The sequence below is a fragment of the Solea solea genome, chromosome 12 (genome assembly GCF_958295425.1).
Source record: "Solea solea chromosome 12, fSolSol10.1, whole genome shotgun sequence".
Taxonomy (NCBI): domain Eukaryota; kingdom Metazoa; phylum Chordata; class Actinopteri; order Pleuronectiformes; family Soleidae; genus Solea; species Solea solea.
In genome coordinates this window covers 26,015,041-26,032,770 of record NC_081145.1, presented here as the reverse complement: position 1 = coordinate 26,032,770, position 17,730 = coordinate 26,015,041, and the positions used below count along the sequence as shown (strand labels likewise).

At 41.1% G+C, this 17,730-nt stretch overlaps 2 protein-coding genes across 2 annotated transcripts in view; both read left to right on the top strand.

Moving 5' to 3' along the window:
- The window catches only part of hydin (HYDIN axonemal central pair apparatus protein), a 75,587-nt gene extending 72,352 nt beyond the window's left edge, over positions 1-3,235 (top strand). Inside the window, exons 73-79 of the mRNA XM_058646080.1 lie at positions 632-779; positions 871-1,078; positions 1,168-1,389; positions 1,972-2,141; positions 2,236-2,434; positions 2,616-2,768; positions 2,901-3,235. Coding sequence (XP_058502063.1) covers positions 632-779; positions 871-1,078; positions 1,168-1,389; positions 1,972-2,141; positions 2,236-2,434; positions 2,616-2,768; positions 2,901-3,074 — 1,274 coding nt within the window. The 3' untranslated portion in view covers positions 3,075-3,235. The remainder of the gene's footprint in view (positions 1-631; positions 780-870; positions 1,079-1,167; positions 1,390-1,971; positions 2,142-2,235; positions 2,435-2,615; positions 2,769-2,900) is intronic.
- A 3,201-nt stretch (positions 3,236-6,436) lies between these two features.
- The window catches only part of necab2 (N-terminal EF-hand calcium binding protein 2), a 147,154-nt gene continuing 135,860 nt past the window's right edge, over positions 6,437-17,730 (top strand). The window contains exons 1-2 of the mRNA XM_058645367.1: positions 6,437-6,860; positions 11,542-11,566. Of these exons, the coding sequence (XP_058501350.1) occupies positions 6,531-6,860; positions 11,542-11,566 (355 nt within the window). The 5' untranslated portion in view covers positions 6,437-6,530. The remainder of the gene's footprint in view (positions 6,861-11,541; positions 11,567-17,730) is intronic.

Below are 17,730 nucleotides of genomic sequence, written 5' to 3'. Positions count from 1 at the left end.
TACATTTTTGTGTCTCTTCTTCTTCTTCTTCTTCACTGTTACTAAGTTAGTAAGCCTTAATGAGGAAAATTAATGGTATTCATTTTACTCTTTTATAAATTAAAACAATACAAAATACAAGGTTTGAAAATGTTAAATTACAGCAGTGCTTCTCAATTGCTGATCTCGGCGACTGTACATTTTCTAAGATGTAAAAAAGAAGCTGCTCTTGAGCTTATGAGTGAATTTCAAACCACTGAATCTCACAACTTCCTTCTTCAGAGGTATTTGAAAAACGCCGGTCCAATGTCTAGTCATGTGTGGCCCCGCGCTCGGTCAGACAGTCACTTCCTCTGACGACAGTGGTTCTCTCTGCTTTCCTTTTTCTTTTTTCTTTTTTTTCTGCCGTGATGAACGTCTAAATTGAGGCTATCACTGCCTTGATCTTACGATGTTTGCGCAGTGCCGTAAAGCACATTTGTGTTTCTGGCAATACCTCCTGATCTTGCAAGGCTGGTTTTCCACTACCAGACAATAGGGGGCAGTAGATACATCGCTCATTTAACCATCACAATGACTCTGACACTGTTTATTTTGGGTAAAAATCCTGCATAGTTCTGCTTTAAATGTGTTTGTGTGTGTGTGTGTTTAGGTCGTCAAGTGGAGCAGTCGGTTCTCCTGGTGAACGTGGAGGAGGAGCCTTTCGCCTTCTCAGTCCTGCAGTCATCTCTTCTCTGTGAAGCCCTGATGTCCAGCCTCGTTGTGCTGCCCATGAGTGGCATAGTGGCTCCTCAACAGAAGTTAATATCACTGTAGCAAACAAATTATTTATCACTGTAAATGCAGCAAGAACCCTGTGGACTCATTCTTCTCGTCAACTCTTTGGCGCAGGTTGCCCTTGACCGTGTTGTTCACACCGTGCCGCGAGGGCTACATGAGCTTCAGGTTGGTGGTGAATGTGAAGAGGAGGTCAGAGCCTCTCAGTCTCCCCGTCAAGGCCGACTGTTTCCCCGTGAACGCTTTGGTTCAACTCAAGAAGCCGGACGGGAGCCTCCGAGAGATCGCTTCCAATCACCAAGACACCGTGGACTTCGGCGTTGTCAGCACACTCTCCTTACAGCATCACACTGACGTGCAGACTCCCGCGTGTTGGGTTCAAACGTGACGCTCGTCTTGTTTCATCTGCAGGTGTCCGTGCTCGAGCAGTCCACCTTGAACTTCTTGGTGACCAACATCGCGAGGCTCGGCGTGGAGGTGAACTTTGACCTCACGGGTCCCAGTAAGATGCTGAGATACTTGGAGTTGAAACCGAAAAGTGCTTCTATTATCGTTGGAAGTCAGCGGGAGGTGTCACTCGTCTTCTCCCCCAGAGCGAACTGCGTTCTCCACGACGTCCTCATGAGTATCAATGTAGGTGATCACTGCTGTCAACATAAGTCCAAAAAACTGTTGAGATTTTGTTATTTTTAGCACAAGACTTTGACTTCATCATCCTGAAGCCTTAAAGGTCCAGTGTGTAACATTTAGGAATATAATAGTTTGTATATTTTAAAATACAACACTATGGTTAAATGACCCACACACCATGGTTAATGATGCTAGTAAATGGCAAATTGTATAAAATTTAACAAAAATAAAAGAGAAAAAAGGGAAAGGAAGAGAGATAATAATAAAAAAAATAATAACTTTAATGAAATAAAAACTTTCCTTGCCCCTCCCCTCACATCCCACTCTGCTTTGTTTTCCTTGTCCCCTCTGTCTCCTTTATTAATCCATATTATGTATTTGTTTATTCTGCTTTTGCTGGCTGCTTTCAAAACCCAGACACAACTCAAGTTTTTATATGTGTTTAATTGAAGTTTTGGTTTTGTAGCCTTAGAATGAGTCATAGGTGTTTCATAGTTTACAGAGGCAGCCAAGAATAACAAATCATTTACCTTTTAAACGGCTTGTTAAAGCTATAGTTCAATCCTGTATTTTTATGTTTCTCAGATAAAGCACGGACCGACATTTACCTTTGCCGTTAAAGGCAAAGCTGAGGCACCAAACCTCGAGTTCTCCTTCACCAAATACAACTTTGGCAAGTGCTTCCTGTACCGTCCTGGCATGGTGCCACTGTCCCAGACTCTCATGATCTGCAACAAAGGCGAACTGGATGTCAGGTTTGTCTGAGAGTGTGTTTCTGTATGTGTTTTTTTTACTTTGTTTTTGTGAGTTTAAAACCTTAAAAACTCTCGTGCTTCCCATCTTCATCAGTGTCCAGTGCCAGTTTGAGAAATCCTCCTGCCTGCGGACCAACTTCCAGCCGGACGTTTTGCCCCCCGGCGGCGTGATGAGAATGCCAGTCGACTTCTGTCCTCAGGAGACGCGTGGCTATTACAAGAAGCTCACGTTCGTCTTCAACAGCTGTGTCACAAAACAAGTGGAGATAGAAGGACAAGGCATCGAGTTGAAGGTGATCATAAGACGTAAAATGCTCCTGGAGTTCACAGCGGCCTTAATTGTCCTATAATGCATGCGATATTAAAAAGAAATGAGCAGTCTTTATCAATAATACTCATTTTAGTGACACATTTTCAAAAACAAGTAGTTTTAATTATCCCGTGTGTGTGTGTGTGTGTGTGATTTTGTGCCAGTTGGAAGTGGAGAATCCGCTGCAGAGGAACATTAAACTGGAATCTGTGACGCTGGGTCAGAAGGTGAAGAGACAAGTGCGCCTGATCAATCGCAGCGTTTCAGACGTTTCCTTCACTCTGATGATCACGACAAACACACCAGTGGATCCAAAGGTAAACAACAACAACACACACACACATCATAGACAAAATGCATTCCCTAGCCCCTTACCCTAAGCCCTAAGTACACACACAAAACAAGGCTTTACAGTTTAAAACTCTCCTCTCCTCTCCTCTCCTCCTCAGGATCTGACAGTGAACCCAAGAGGTGACTTGAACCTGAAAGCCGATGGTGGTTCTTGTAACGTTCAGGTCCAGTTCTGGCCTCGTCATTGTGTCCCCCTCTTTGAGGCAAAGGTGGTGGCGGAGTTTTCAGGCCTGTTACACCCTCTGCTGACCGTCCACGGCTGCTGCCAGTAAACCTGTGAAATCCACCAGTCATATCATGCAAATCATACACATGTTTACTTTGTCTTAGAGTTTTTCCTCAGTCGCTTCATCACATCATGGAAAAGTGTAACATGCACTACATTTACTTCTGTCAAGCTTGTTCTGTTTTAAATAAATGACGCTCTTCTGCAGATGAACGTGTTTCTCTTTTTGTCAGGGCCTTCAAGACCTTCTCTGCAGGACCTACCAAATGTTTAAAGCTGTTGATTTTATGTGTTTTGTGGGATTTGATTTACTGTCTTACACATATTACGTCTTCTCAGAGCGTCCCGTGCTTCTTCCCTCAGTCTCAACTCGATTTGTGGTCACGAGGAAACTTCTTCTAGATCCTGCTTGTAGATGTACGGTCTTCACCATCTTCACCATCTTCTCTGAAAAGACACAAAACATTGGTTCAACACCATCACTGTTTTACACCTCCAGTCCAGTCCAATCCATCCACAAAAAAGTATTGTTACTGTTTTAAGTCATGTTTGGTTGTGCTGTGTGCGTCTATGTTGTCCTTGAAGGTTGCTGTACGCTTTGCTGATGCTGTATCACTTAAAAAGCTACAGCCTTGATTCATCTATCATGCACACACACACACACACACACACACACACATCCCAAGGTTAATGTAGTTAGAGTTGATTGTTATTCATTGTATTATTCAGTTTTATGATGAATCAGCAGGAATTTGTGGCGTCGGGGACCTGTCCAGGGACCTGTGACCCCGCCTTTCGCCCTATGTGACAGGTGGGATTGGTACCATGGATAGTGGAGCAGGAGACTGTGAGTATTTAACTACAGATAAATCCAGTTAACTGTGATGACACGCTCGTGTCCACATGAGGGCGCTCATGTCCAAGTGTTCTCACTACTTCTAGTGAGCCAGCAATGAGCAAAGATATTTAATAATAATGAAATTGAATTGGATTTCTCCTTCTGTGTGTGTGTGTGTGTGTGTGTGTGTGTGTGTGTGTGTGTGTGTTTGTTACTACAAAAAAGGAGTTAGTCATTTGTCCACATCTGTGTATGTGTGTGTGTGTGTGTGAGACACAGCACATTACAGGCAGGACACACTACACTGAGCTGAAAGGGCAAAGCTGAGGGGTGATGCTCATTACCAAAGGTTAAATCTGTCATATCTCACACACTCACAAACACACATTTTTACCAAGCTCTAATGATGAGCTGAGGCGACAGTGTGTGTGTGTGTGTGTGTGTGTGTCGCTGTGTGTAAAACACTCCTCTTACTCCAAAAGTGAATCCTCTGATCGTTCTTGCGGAGTCACACAGAGCCTGTGGGCCGAAAACCTCCCACTGCGACAAATCAGAGAAAAGCAAATCTAACAATAACAAGATTTTAATCCACTGTCTAATGTGTTCACGTTGTTTTCAGGGCTCTAATCTCCACACACAGAGTGATGGTTACCCACTGACATAAATGCTGGTTTCCTGCTTCTGCTTCCCCACCACCACATGAAGGTTAGAAAATCAAACAAGACACAAAACCACTTTTATCTACACCATTTTTGGAAAATGCAGCATATAAGAAGGCAACACAATATGTGAGGTCAAGTGATTTCAGTGTTTTAATCACATTTTATTATTGTAATATCCAAACATGCAGTGAAATTTCATATTGTCCCAAAACAAAAAATCCCCTTTACCAAGATTAGAAAAACAACACTGGAGTTTCTGAAGTTTTTTTCACCTTAATTTATTCTCTCTCTCTTTCTCTCTCTCCATCTGCAGGTGATCACAGAAGTGTTTACACCTGTGTGTTTGTTTCTTGGAGCCTGAGCAGGTCAATCACCATCCAGGCTGTTCTGTAAATGAGCAGCAGCTTGGAAGATCTGGTTTTTGGCCTTTTTTTTCATCCATGCACTGACTTGATATTTCAAGCTCCAATTTGTTCTGCAACTCTGTCGCCAAAGCACTGCTGGTATTTCTAACAGTCTTAAACTCCTTTTTTTTTTCAGGAAATATGTTTTTTGATAAGCACCATCACTTTACTCTGATTACTGGTCTGTTTTTACTGCGTTTAATATGTTTTCAGGCCAGATGCAATATTCATTAACTATGAACTGAGCAAATGCACAGTTTCTTCCTGGTTTTAAATAAACCAACTCGACTATTTTTGGTAAGCTGTCAGTCACAGATGCCAGAGATGTTCTACAGTCTGTGTCTGCAGAAGTTACCGAGACAGTTAATGTCATGTTGAACAACTAAAACAGCCACCTAAAAGACCATTTTAAATCTAACTTCAACTTAGAAAGTCCAACTTTCTCCTTAGCGACAGCCGACCAGAAGTAAAGGAGCATTCAGTCAATTCAGTTTACATGTTGCACATATACAGTGATGTGTAAAAGTCTCAGGGAATCATCGGCTTTGTTGTTTTGTTTTGCGTCTTGAACAAACCTGGCTTAATAGACCTTTTTTTCACAGCAGATATTTGTCCACATGAAAGAGTAGGACAATCTCCATTATGTGGCTCTAATAACTTGGGGTTGCGTGACCTAATTCTTTTACACGTCTTGTATACGGTACCTTAAAGGTGATAAATGACTTTGGTAGAAGTTGAAGTCATTTTTTAAATAATGTTACTTAAGTAAAAGACATTTACGGTTATTTTTAAGTCATTTTCTGATATATTAAGTCTTAGAAGTAAAAGTAAAAGTGTTATAAAAGTGAGGCGTCTTTCAACTGGAAGGTTGTGGGTTCAATTCTTGGCTTTGCTAGTCTGTATGTGTCCTTGAGCAAGACATTTAACTACATGTTGCAGCATGTGAGTGGATGAAAACTGTCGTCAAGACTAAAAAGGCAAAGACTATGTAAATACAGACCATAATACCAACTCTTATTCTACTGATTTTATTTAGTAGTAACAGAGAGTTAGAGGTAATGTAGTGGAGTAAAAGTAAAAGTTGCTCAAAATATAAATAAAGTAAGGTACACATATGTGAATTTTGTGCTTAAGTACAGTAACAAAGTATTTGTACTGTATTACATTACAACACTCATCATAAGAACAGAGAATACAGTAAAAAAAACACCACAACACAAACAAACAGTCACAGTTTTTATCTGAAAAGTCTGTGATTTTAAAGCTGTATTTTCCAATAAAGTTTTAATAATTATTATAAACGTTGATAAAACAAAGAACCATAGTTTGCTGTGTCCAAGATAAAATGTCCTCTGTGGGACAATACAAAATTGATTTGAATAAAGCTGTCCCCATGAGCTTTGGTATTAGTATTAGTATTATAATAGTGTATAATGTGTTTTCAAGAGGTGGTATTGCTGTGCAGGATGGTGGGTGTGTTCTCGGGTGGGTGCTGTGATGTAAGGAGGGAGGTGAGGGTGGGGGCTCCTCTCTCTCTCCTCCCCTCTCTCTCTCTCTCTCCCCCATAGAGCGCAGCATGAGCGCTCCACAGCAAAAGGATGTGCGAGCAGGCAGCGCGTTACTGTAGGGACGGAGTCCACAAACTGCTCAACAAAGAACAAGCCAAACTTCGAGCCCAGGAAACCAGCGAGCTGCAGCCGAACCCCGTGGCCGGTCAGGACAGCGAGTCCGCGACGGCAGCGCAGTCCGGAAACAGCGGCGCTCAGCCCGGTGGAATCGACGGGCTCGTCCGCTGGATCGTCACCAAAATGAGCGACAACAAGAACATCTCCAGCCGGGAGTACGCCTCCAGCAAGGAGGACGTGGCCGTGGCGCAGGAGCAGTTCTTCGCCCCGGAGCCGCGCAGAGGCATCTCCGTGATTCTGGATGTGAGTGTGGATCATGTGTGTGTGGTCAGTGTGTGGTCAGTCACTCAGTGTGACCGGGTCTGGGTGTGTGTGAGAGTCCGGTGAGCAGCACAAACTGACCAGTGCAGTGCGCAATTACGCACAGACCCGATCAGGCATTTTAGCTTCCCCAGAATCACTGCGGTCCACGATATTATTGCATAATTGTTAATAAAAATCCTTTATTTATTTATTTTTTTTATTTATTTATTTTTTAAAAAAACGAACTCACTTTATTGAACGTTAGCGTGGATTTTTCTTTTTTTTTAGTAAAGATTCGAAAATGTAAAACCTTATTTTAATCATCTACCTTTTCGTTTTGCTAAGTTAGTAACATGATTTTTTGAAACATCACTTCTAATGTAGGTGATTATTTTCACATTAATTCATCTTTTGACCCAGTTTGCATCCATACGCTTTTAGAAATGTGCGCAAATATCTCGAAAGCTTATGGAAACAGAAAGAAAAAAAGATGAGACAACGTCACTCATGTTAGGAAACAAGTGTTGATTTTACAGGATAAAAAGATAAAGAAAAACGACTTTTGCTGTTTTTGTGGGCTGAGCTGTGACAGGAATGACTGGACAAATGCAGACGCCCTCTTGTGGCACTTGAACATAAATCACTAGGACTGCATGTTGGTGAGCCCAACACAAGTCCCTCATTTTATTGATATTCCTCAAGAACAATTCGATAGATGGTTAACTCTGTTTTATAAAGCAGTGTTTCTCAAACACTGCCCTACATGTTGAAGGCGTTTCCCTGCTCTAAGACACCTGATCCACATAAATGAGTCGTTATCAGGCGTCTGCGGTGCTCACTGATGAGCTGACCATTTGAATCAGGTGTGGGGACACCTTCGACATGCAGGACCATGTTTGTCCCAGAGGACCAGGTTTCAGAAACTCCGTTGTAAAGGAATGAGGTAAATTATACACCTCACAGCCCACAGGAGCTCTGTGGACCCACTGCTGCTTCCATCAGTTCATTCAAATGTGATATTTTGTGACTTCTGTGTTTGAAATTCCATTATTCAGCTTTTCTAAAGTGACTCCTGATTCTCTCTGTGGACTGTGGTGCAGAAGAGTGAGCAGTTTTACACACGTCTGTTTCCACTTAGAAAAATCTGGGTTCCCATGGGTCCTTGGAATCCTTGAAAGTTTGTGAATTTGGCCCTAGAATGTTTTTGAAAATTGCCCTAAATAGACATGGGTCATTGAAAGTGCTTGACTTTTGTGCAGGAAAGAAGTTATGTTGATATTTAGGTAAATGTCTCCCCTTGTTTTTTTACGACGCCAGCTACTGTTTCATGCCCTGCATTGCACGATGTACACACTTGTTTGTAAGACGAGGCCAACGTTCAGAGTCATAATTACTCGCAGTGTTGTGGACACGATCCACTGTCTCTCTCTGTCGTTGACGTGAGATTCCGTGCAGAACAAGGAGTGAGTAAGCAAAGAGAGAGCAAATGACGACGCGTCTGGGAAATTAAAATTCCAAAGTTCTCTGTCTCACCAAAGAAAATGACAAACACTGACGTTGACCCACAAGCTCAGAAATCACTTATCCAGATGCAGAGCGCGCTGCAAATCAATAAAAGAGGACGCCATCATGGGGCGAAGTGGTCTCTTACAAGTTGCCGTCCCATCTTAAGCTGCACATTTGGGCCTTGAATTTGAGGGAAATGGTCCTGGAAAGTCCTTGAATTTGATGTTAACCAACGACTAAAATCACACTCTCGCTGCCTTGTTCTTACAGCTGATACCAGGCTAGAGCCATGAAACAATTTGTGTTTCTCACGACGAGACTTTTGCGAGACTCCGGGTCTTGCAAGGCTGGTGTTCCGCTAACAGACAGTAGGGGGCAGTGTAGACAAATCCCCAATCTCCCCGCAACAAGACATTTAATGCGACTGTCTCGCTCACCAGCATACTACAATTCTGATGATTTACTTAAATCGCCACAAGGGGGAGCCTCTGCCCCCCCTCCCTGTCATCAGCAGTGAACTTATTGTGGCATTTTCACAACCTGACCTTTGAAATGTTAACCTTTTTTTTCAATATGATTGACATCGGGATTCTCCGTGTGTGTGTGTGTGTGTGTGTGTGTGTGTGTGTGTGTGTGTGTGTGTGTATGTGTGTGTGCATGCATCTTCCTCACTAGACTCTGTGCTCACTCGTGTCTCTATCTTCTCCTTCATCTTCACCATTTAAGCACCTTTCGTTTTCCTCTTTTGAACTACTTTCATCTTTCCCCTTCTTCTCCTCCATATTCTTGTCTTCTTCCTGACTCACACACACACACACACTCACACACACACACAAGGAACATAAATTGTTAATAAGGCAGGCAGATGCATACAACATCTCCCCTCTCTCTGTGTCTCTGTCTCCTTGACTGTCTCTGCTGTTCTTGTATTTCAGTTTCTTCTCACTCTCTGTTTCTCTTACAACTTGCACACACACACATAAACACACACACGCTTGTGGCTTGAGTGGAGTGAACCCCAGGGTGCAGCTGGAAAGCAGAACAATTTGGAGCAGCTTGTCAGTGGGAAGATTGCCGCTCATCTCAGCGGTTAATGATTTTCTCGTCAGCCTGTTCAGATGCTGCTGCTGTTCTCTGCCTAAATACACCGCTTATTTATCGTCTTACAGCGCGCACACACACACACACAGCTGTAGAGAAAATGATCCTGAGATGAGTTTATGAGGTTCTCTTGTTCCGTTGCATCCTGCTGAGTTGGATCCAAACAGCTGTCAGACGCTTTGTTTTCACTGCTGTCCGTGGACAAACGCTCCGGACGACCATTCTCTTAATGAATGAATTGATTTGATGAACGGTTTTGTTTAAAACTATTGACAAATTCTAATTAATATGTTCAATGAATTGATCCAGTATAATATGTTGTAAAAGCTTCAACTCTTGTGACTGAGTGTTCAATCAGGATTTAAGAATAGATGCTCATTCGTCCTGCATCATTAGTACAGCTCACCTGAGTGTGATTGACAGCTGGTATCGTCCAATAGGAGCCTGGTTACAGGCGACGCCTCTCTCTGAGCTTCCAGTTTAAAAAAACTCAACATGACTGCGGCCAAATATCAAGTTCACTTTCTAATGAGTGATGAGTGATAAAGTTTCTCTCTGCTAATGATGTTCTATACTGTGTCCGCCTCCGCCATCTTTAAAATGCTTCTTCCAGAATCACGTCACGTGATCTACACAAGGCGTGGCATTAGTTCTCTTCTTCTTCTTTTACGGCGGTCGGCATCCACCTTACTACCACAGCTTTGGTTGGCTTACTGCCCCACATTAGGGGGTAGCAACTGTACCTGCAATAACGTAAACCCAACTAATTGATTATTAAATGAGTTGCCAATTATTTTAATAATTAATTTAAATCGATTGAATCAATTAAGTGTTGCAGCCACAAATCTTCGTAATACAGTTTTTACTCATCAAAACTACAGTTATCTTATCCGTAATTTAGTTTTAACTAGTCAAAATGACGTCCAGGATATCCTTAATTAAGTTTTTTACTCATTAAAACTACAGTTTTATCCTGATTTAGTTTTAACTAGTCAAAATGACGTCCAGGATATCCTTAATTAAGTTTTTTTTACTCATTAAAACTACAGTTGTATCTGTAATTCTGTTTTACTAGTAAGATTCAAACTGCATGTGTATGAGGGTTTTGTCATTTTTGATATCTACAGTTCAGTTGTGGATATCTATTACTGCAATTGTAGATATCTCATATTCCAGTTTCAAATAATGCTGTAGATAACAGCTTTTTTCTTTTTAGGGCAACGTGGATATCTTCCATTGAGGATTAAATTAAACCTATCTTGAACTTGAATTATGACGAGTCATAATAACGTTGTAGATATCTCAAACTGGAATTAGAGATGTCTATAATTCAGTTACATATATCTGCAACTGAACTATCTATAATATATATCTATAATATCTATAATGACAATTTAATGTTGCCGTGCAGCTCATGCAGGTGTGACGGGTGAAATGAAGCTTTTGTCCTTGTCTCAAAAACTAAAAGAAGAAAGAAAGAAACTTCTCTCTCTTTGTTCGTGTTTGTTTCAGTGATCATAACAACAATCCACCGCGTCTCCCTCTCACCGTCTGTCCCTCTCTTTCATTTTCATTTCTCTTTATTTCTTACGTTCCTCTCTCTGTGATGTGTTTCACTCCGTCTTCGTCTGTGTCGTCGTCAACACTCTGAAACACACACACACACACACACCTGCCACTCTCAATTTCACAGAGAGACTGCAAGTTTTCACTCAAGCTACAAATGAACTGGCACTTTGTGTTGGCATAGACACTGACCTTGTCAGGACCAGAAGGCCTTGTGGAGACCAAAAACCTGGTCCTTAATGAGACATAATATCTCATTTCTGAGCAACTGGTTAAGTTTAGGCCAAAGATGTGAACTGTGGTTAGGGTTAGGTAGTCTGGTTAAGGTTAAGGTTAGGGAGGCTCTTGTAGTGTCCCAACAAGAACATTCATATGAAATGATTGAACACACAGACCTGGATGTTTGTCACTGAGTGTAAAACCTTTATTCATTCTTGCTGCTGCAGCTCACTGTCCATACTTTGACTTTGACACTGATTGCTCTGTCTCTCTCTCTCTGTGTTCACAGATATTCAGAAGAGCCGACAAAGACGGTGAGTGAATTCATCCACTCACCATACACCCTCTCTCTGGAGAGAAACACGCACAAATCTGTGGAAAGCCTTAAAATATAATGTTCTGTTTGAGAACTATTACAGATTGACATGTCGTGCTATTTCAAGTGTTTTAGAGCAAGTTTCTTTCGTATTTCAAATGGGTAAACCACACATTTCTGAGAAATCCACGTTTGATGTATGAATTGCAACTTAATTTTATGAAAGTCAAGTTTAACCCTCTTTTCACCGTCAAGATAATGAAGCCGATTTTATGGCTCTACAGCATTGTCAAAAAATGCTCAATGAGTGAGTTCTTTCTGCCCCTTTTTTCCAACATATCGATATCTGGCAGTTATTCAACCGTTTAAGAATTACAATACTGAGCTGTTTGTGAAGCTGACTTCACAAACGCGTGACACATGCTGAATCTCGTCTGTGATTGGACAGTCATGAGTCCTGAGGTTCTTCCCTAATGACAGGTAGAGGGTCTCAAACTTGAGACCTCTGGTCTAGGAGTTACGGTAATGAGAAGTATACCGAAGGGTTAATAAATCAATCTAATTTAAGATGCTGTACAATGTTTGACTCACCTGTAAGTCCTCATCCAGTTTTAGAGGACACAGACTGTGATGTGATTTACTTGACATCACAAGAGAGAATGCAGAAAAATGTAAATCTGTTAATCTAGTATTTAATCTCGACATACATAGATTTTTATGGTTTATTTATTACAGGGACAATCTGCTTTTTGCTGGTGCAGAATTTCAGAATGTATTTGGGTCACTTCTGTGGCACCGTCGGCTTTTCATCCCAGACAAAACAAGGAAGTAAGAGCTAACGTGCCCACGTGTGACATGGCAGCAAATATGGCCTGAATATCTTTAAACAGAGGCTCATCCTGAAGTGGGCCATGTCATAAATAATAGATACAGACCTGGACGATGTCCTCTGACAAGATATGGGTCACCTTTGGTAAAGATGTGGCACGATCGCGGAACTGAAGCTTTACTGTGGACGTTTTGAGATATTGTGATACTGGCTGATGTGGATGTGAGTCTAAAGTGAGCAAGAAAGTCACCTGGCTGTCGTTCAACATATCTGGGCCAAATCTTTCCTTTTCTGGTTCACTTTTGTTCACAACATGTGGGGATGCAGTGGTCAGTGTGGTATATGGGTCAGATGAAAGTGTGGGATCTGTGAATCAGTGGTGGTTTCCTGGCTTTGAAAACAGAGATTTATACATAAACCCTTTAACACTTTAACGCTTATCGCAGACGACACGTTTGACTGACTGAGGACATTTCACTGGAACGGTTGCAGGAAGCCGGCGAATCAGCGTCTTGGTCGCCAGAGAGGAGAGAGTTTGAAAAACACCTGTACATAGTTTTACATTTTTTGGCTCAGTCTTAAACAAATTGTTATTTTCAATAGGATTGAAACTGTTCAAATTTCAAATTTACCACACGAAAAAATCTGGTGTTTGTGTACAACCACAGAGTGTTCTCTTCATTTTAAATTCTTAATACACTATTTGAACATGCAGTTAATTGTGAATAACTGACAAAATGGGCAAAAGCACTTAGTTACAGGACATTTTCTGGCCCTTTTATGGTTAAAATAAGCAAAAAAAAAAAGAAGACATTTTGAGGTGTTAAAGGGTTAAAATACAGTGGCGTGCTGAGTAAAGTCAGCTCTACAGATTTTTCCACATGAAGTGTGTTTATGTAAATTTCCATCGTATGAGACACTTTTTCAAGGCGTTTTCACACATTTGTACTTAAAGGAGCAGAATTAAATCCACTAAGTGAAGTGTTTTTCAGACAGATTTGCTGTTTTTAAAGACAGAAGCGAGATTAGTCGTCGTCTCTGTTCTCTCTGTCTGTCTGTGTTCGTCTGTCAGTCAACTGAGCTGGAGTTGCTGTATTTTTAGCATGTCGGCACATAAAAGAGTTTTCACAAAGGGAAAGTTTGTTTAACCGTGTTCGAGCGGTGCCAGTGAGTGGTTTGTTTATACCCTCTGGCATCACTCATACTTTTTTCCTCTTCATCCATCGCTCCTCTCACTAAACAGCACTTCCGGCTCCGTCTTCCGTCCCTCTTCACCACGGTCTTCTTTCATACGACTGTGACTCTTTGACAAAAAAAATAGAATTTGACTAATGAGGAAACAGCCTGAAAAGCTTTGCTTTCATGGCATCCAGATGGCCATTCGCTCTTCCCTCAGTGTGTGTGTGTGTGTGTGTGTGTGCTTGTGTTTCCCTGCCATCCATGATTATTACTCCGTTGCTTGTTCTCCAACTTGGTAAACTTCTCTGCATTTGCGTGATGCATTGCGTGACAGATTTTGCGGACCCTGGTATACTCACGCGTCAGAGTCCTGTAGTATCGGACTTCACCATCAGGTGGCGGTACAAGTCTGGATGCAGGGAGTAGGACGCATTCCTACCAAAGAAGAAGAGAAAGATGCTTTATCTCCCTCGGACGTGTCTGGTTCGAGCAGCTCATCAGCTGAAATCCCTGTCGTGCCGGTTTCAACGGTTGTCGGCGTAAATTCAGTTTTGTCCACAATGGTTGTATTATGTAAATAGTTATTCGCAGTTACAGTTCAACAAGAGTTAATAATCGTTTATTACTCATAAGTGCTGTAATAACTCATGTCAAGGTGTGAGACTTCTGGATTTAACGACCACTGTGACAGTCAGAGTGCACTTCAGTTTACTGTAATTGTCAAAATTAAGCATATTTGTGTTTCATTACTGTATGTTACACAGCAGCTTCCTCAGCCTTGGTTGCAATATGCAAAGATTGGACGGCAATAATAATATTGTCCTTAAAATGAGTACAAGTACATTATTTTGTCCAGAGCAGCTCTGTCTCCATATTCTACTGCAACGTCATGATGTACAGTGCTTAGCCAGAGCTGCCCTAAATGAACAGCATTGTTAATTATCAAAATAATCTTTTGGTTAATACACCAGTATGTATAGAAGCTCTTTAACCAATGCTACAATATAATATTATTGTTAACCATGAGAACAAATAGTAAAAAGCACATTATTATTTCTTGGTAAAGATGTCAAATTACAAGTTATTTACTTGTATTCCTGGATAGAAACATTAGTTTTAGTACTTGAATGTTCTGCTTGATTAATTTCTGACTCCTCAGAGAGGAAGAATCCCAGTGAGCCGGCTCATATTTGGCTATAAATAAAAGATGAATTCACTTTGTTATTTGGCAAATACATAGCAATAGAATTCTTTAGATTTAAACAAAGTTTTTTAATGACAGGCGGTCTAATAAATGTGTTAAATGCTGTGTGTGTGTGTGTGTGTGTGTGTGTGTGTGTGTGTGTGTGTGACTAGAACTCACACAGCTGCAAACTGTGTTTAAAGCATCAGTCGTTTGTGTGTGTGTGTGTGTGTGTGTGTGTGTCAAGGCGCTAGTCGACTACAGAGATGGAGAGAGACGTGGAGGGAAAGAAAGTTATTATGGAGAAAGGGACACAGACTGTAGTTGTATTTGATGTATAGAATGCAGGCTGTAAAGCAAAGAAACCAATGAGCACAAGCTGAAGAAAAAGCTATTTTTATCCTCCTCCTCCTCTCCTGGGAGAAGACTGGAGAACTGTTTTAATGAGTGAGAGAAAGAGAGGAGATGCTAACAGGGGAGAGGAGGGAATTGTTAGAAAAGAAAGGAGGGAGCAGGGACTGACAGGAGGGACGAGAGAGAAGAAAAGAAGAGGAGTGAGGGAATATTATGGTGGAACTGACAACAGGGAACGTAATTGGGGTTTAATTGGTCGAGGTTGTGTCTTTGCGTTCCTCACTTTTCTGCTCCCGAGATGCTGAAACAGCAAACCACAGGGAACGTGTGTGTGTTAGTGCATTAGTGGACGTACATTATGCATTCACATCTACATGCAGCATGCATGAGTGAGCGTCATATCTGACTGTGTGGAACACAAGCACGGGCGTAGTAACTGGAGCGATGTTTGCGTGCGATGCATATTCTTTCTTTTGTGCAGCAGCAGCAGCAGGAGGTTTTCCCCCTCGTCGACGTGTCTCTGAGAGAGTTGCATCATTTCACAGCACTTAGTTTACTCTTTGCACTTACAGCAGAAGCAGCATCTCCTCGTCTGATTCGCCTCAGTCCAACGAGCTGCTGCACCTTCACCAACTCAGTCTTGGCAAGCGGGAAACGGAAATGTTATCAGGGAGCAGATCATTTTTGTCTGTAACAGTGCATCAGCATAAATTAAACACTAGTAATTTATGAATTTGTTATGATTTATCAATCAAAGGGTTGTTTATTTCCCCCAGTACAAATCTAATGTGTGAATTCAGTGAATTTAAGCTGTATTACTATGTTAAAACGCATATTCAGAGGCTGTATAATATATGGACTATATAGTCCTTTTTTAGCACGAGCTGTAGGCAATCAGATGAAATGATATATACATATATATATTTTTAATTTACACCAGTGATATAAACACACCCGAGCAAAAAAAAGTACTCAAAAATGTTTTAAATCTTCCTGTGCTGTCTTCCTCAGAAGGGTCACGTGATGTTCCATGCGACGTGTCTTTATTCCCTTGTTTTTTACCTATATCTTACGTCCTATCACACACCTGGGATGCTGTCCTCAGACAGCAGGGGGCACAGTCATGACTACGTCAGAAAAGCATTGACCCACCGCAGGGCCTTATAATAATTATTATTATCATATTCTCCTTGAAATGTAGTTTATGAAAATGACTGTAGTTTGTTGTAAGTGGAGTTGTGTAAATATACTGGACTGGGGGGTTAAAATGTAATATTTGATATGTATATTTAGGCTGAAGTAGCTTTAAAGTATTGACTTATTTAAAATGGAAAAAGAATATGAATATTTAATTTTTTTACAGCAGTTTTTTGGAAGGTGCCATTTTTTGTCGCTATGAACAAATTAGTAAGTTTTTTTTGTGTTTTAAACTTGAGGGTTAAAAACGTGTCCTGGTTCGTCACAGATAGAAAAGCACAGACATCCACGAAGAACAAAAGTACAAATGTCTTGCTGGGGTTACAGGCTTCTGTCATCCTGAGTGCTTTCTCGCTGTCGTTGCCAACTTTCTGTCCAACTTTACCACAAATTTTTGGCCAAGATTCCTCAAAAAAATGCCAAGAGAAAATGCTGATTCATCTCGTTGAACGGTTTCTGAACATTAATCCTACACCTAATCTGGAGAAGAAGAAAAACAGCCTCTCAGACCATAAAACCCAGGAGCTGGAATTTGAACCCAGAATCCTCTTATAACATATAAGGTGACTGTGCTAACCGCTTTACCACCGGGAAGCATCACCGGATATCGATGACGCTAAACGAGTGCATGGAATCTCAGTTTACTGCTCACTAACTACAGCTATTGATTATCAAATATGTGAAATATGAGCGAATGCCTGTAGAAATCTAATCGGGAAAGATAATTGATCTTTGGTGACACATGATCTTTAACATTGAACCCCACCTTAAGATAAGAAAAGATAAGGTCTTTATTAGTCCCAAGATGGGACATTTGTGGTGTTACAACGAGAAAAAATAAAGTAATAAATCATAAACATGCAATTTAAACTATTTATCTAATCTAAACTGTCTGTATATCCGTGTGTGAGATGAAACTATTTAATTTACCATCTAGTTCAGTGGTTCTCAAAGTTTTTATACTTTTTTAAAGAATCTCCCACGTTTTTAAAATCAGATTTTGAAAATCCTCTGGTGTGTGACAGGTCAAAGTAAATCACTTACAAACGTGAAGACAGTGTTGATTATTGTGATTTGATCCTGACGTTTTGAGGCATTAAGATGAAAAAGCAGGTCAGATTACACTTGTTAATTGAGCCTTTGAACACCTGATCTAATTAAAGTGTATCGCTGTCTTTAATGACAGCAGAGACACAAACAAACAAAGTTGTGGACACATGAAGGATCTTCCTGTTAAAGACTCTGGTTGTTTTTTTTCCCTCTCTCGCCTCGTGACTCATCAGCCATCTGCTAATTATCGTCACAGTCTCTGACACGGAGACACAAAGCAGACGGAGTTTGGGGAGGCTTGTTGATCCACGCTGTCGAGAATAGACTTGAATTACGGCGCTGCAGTTTAACGCAAACACATTATTCCTGC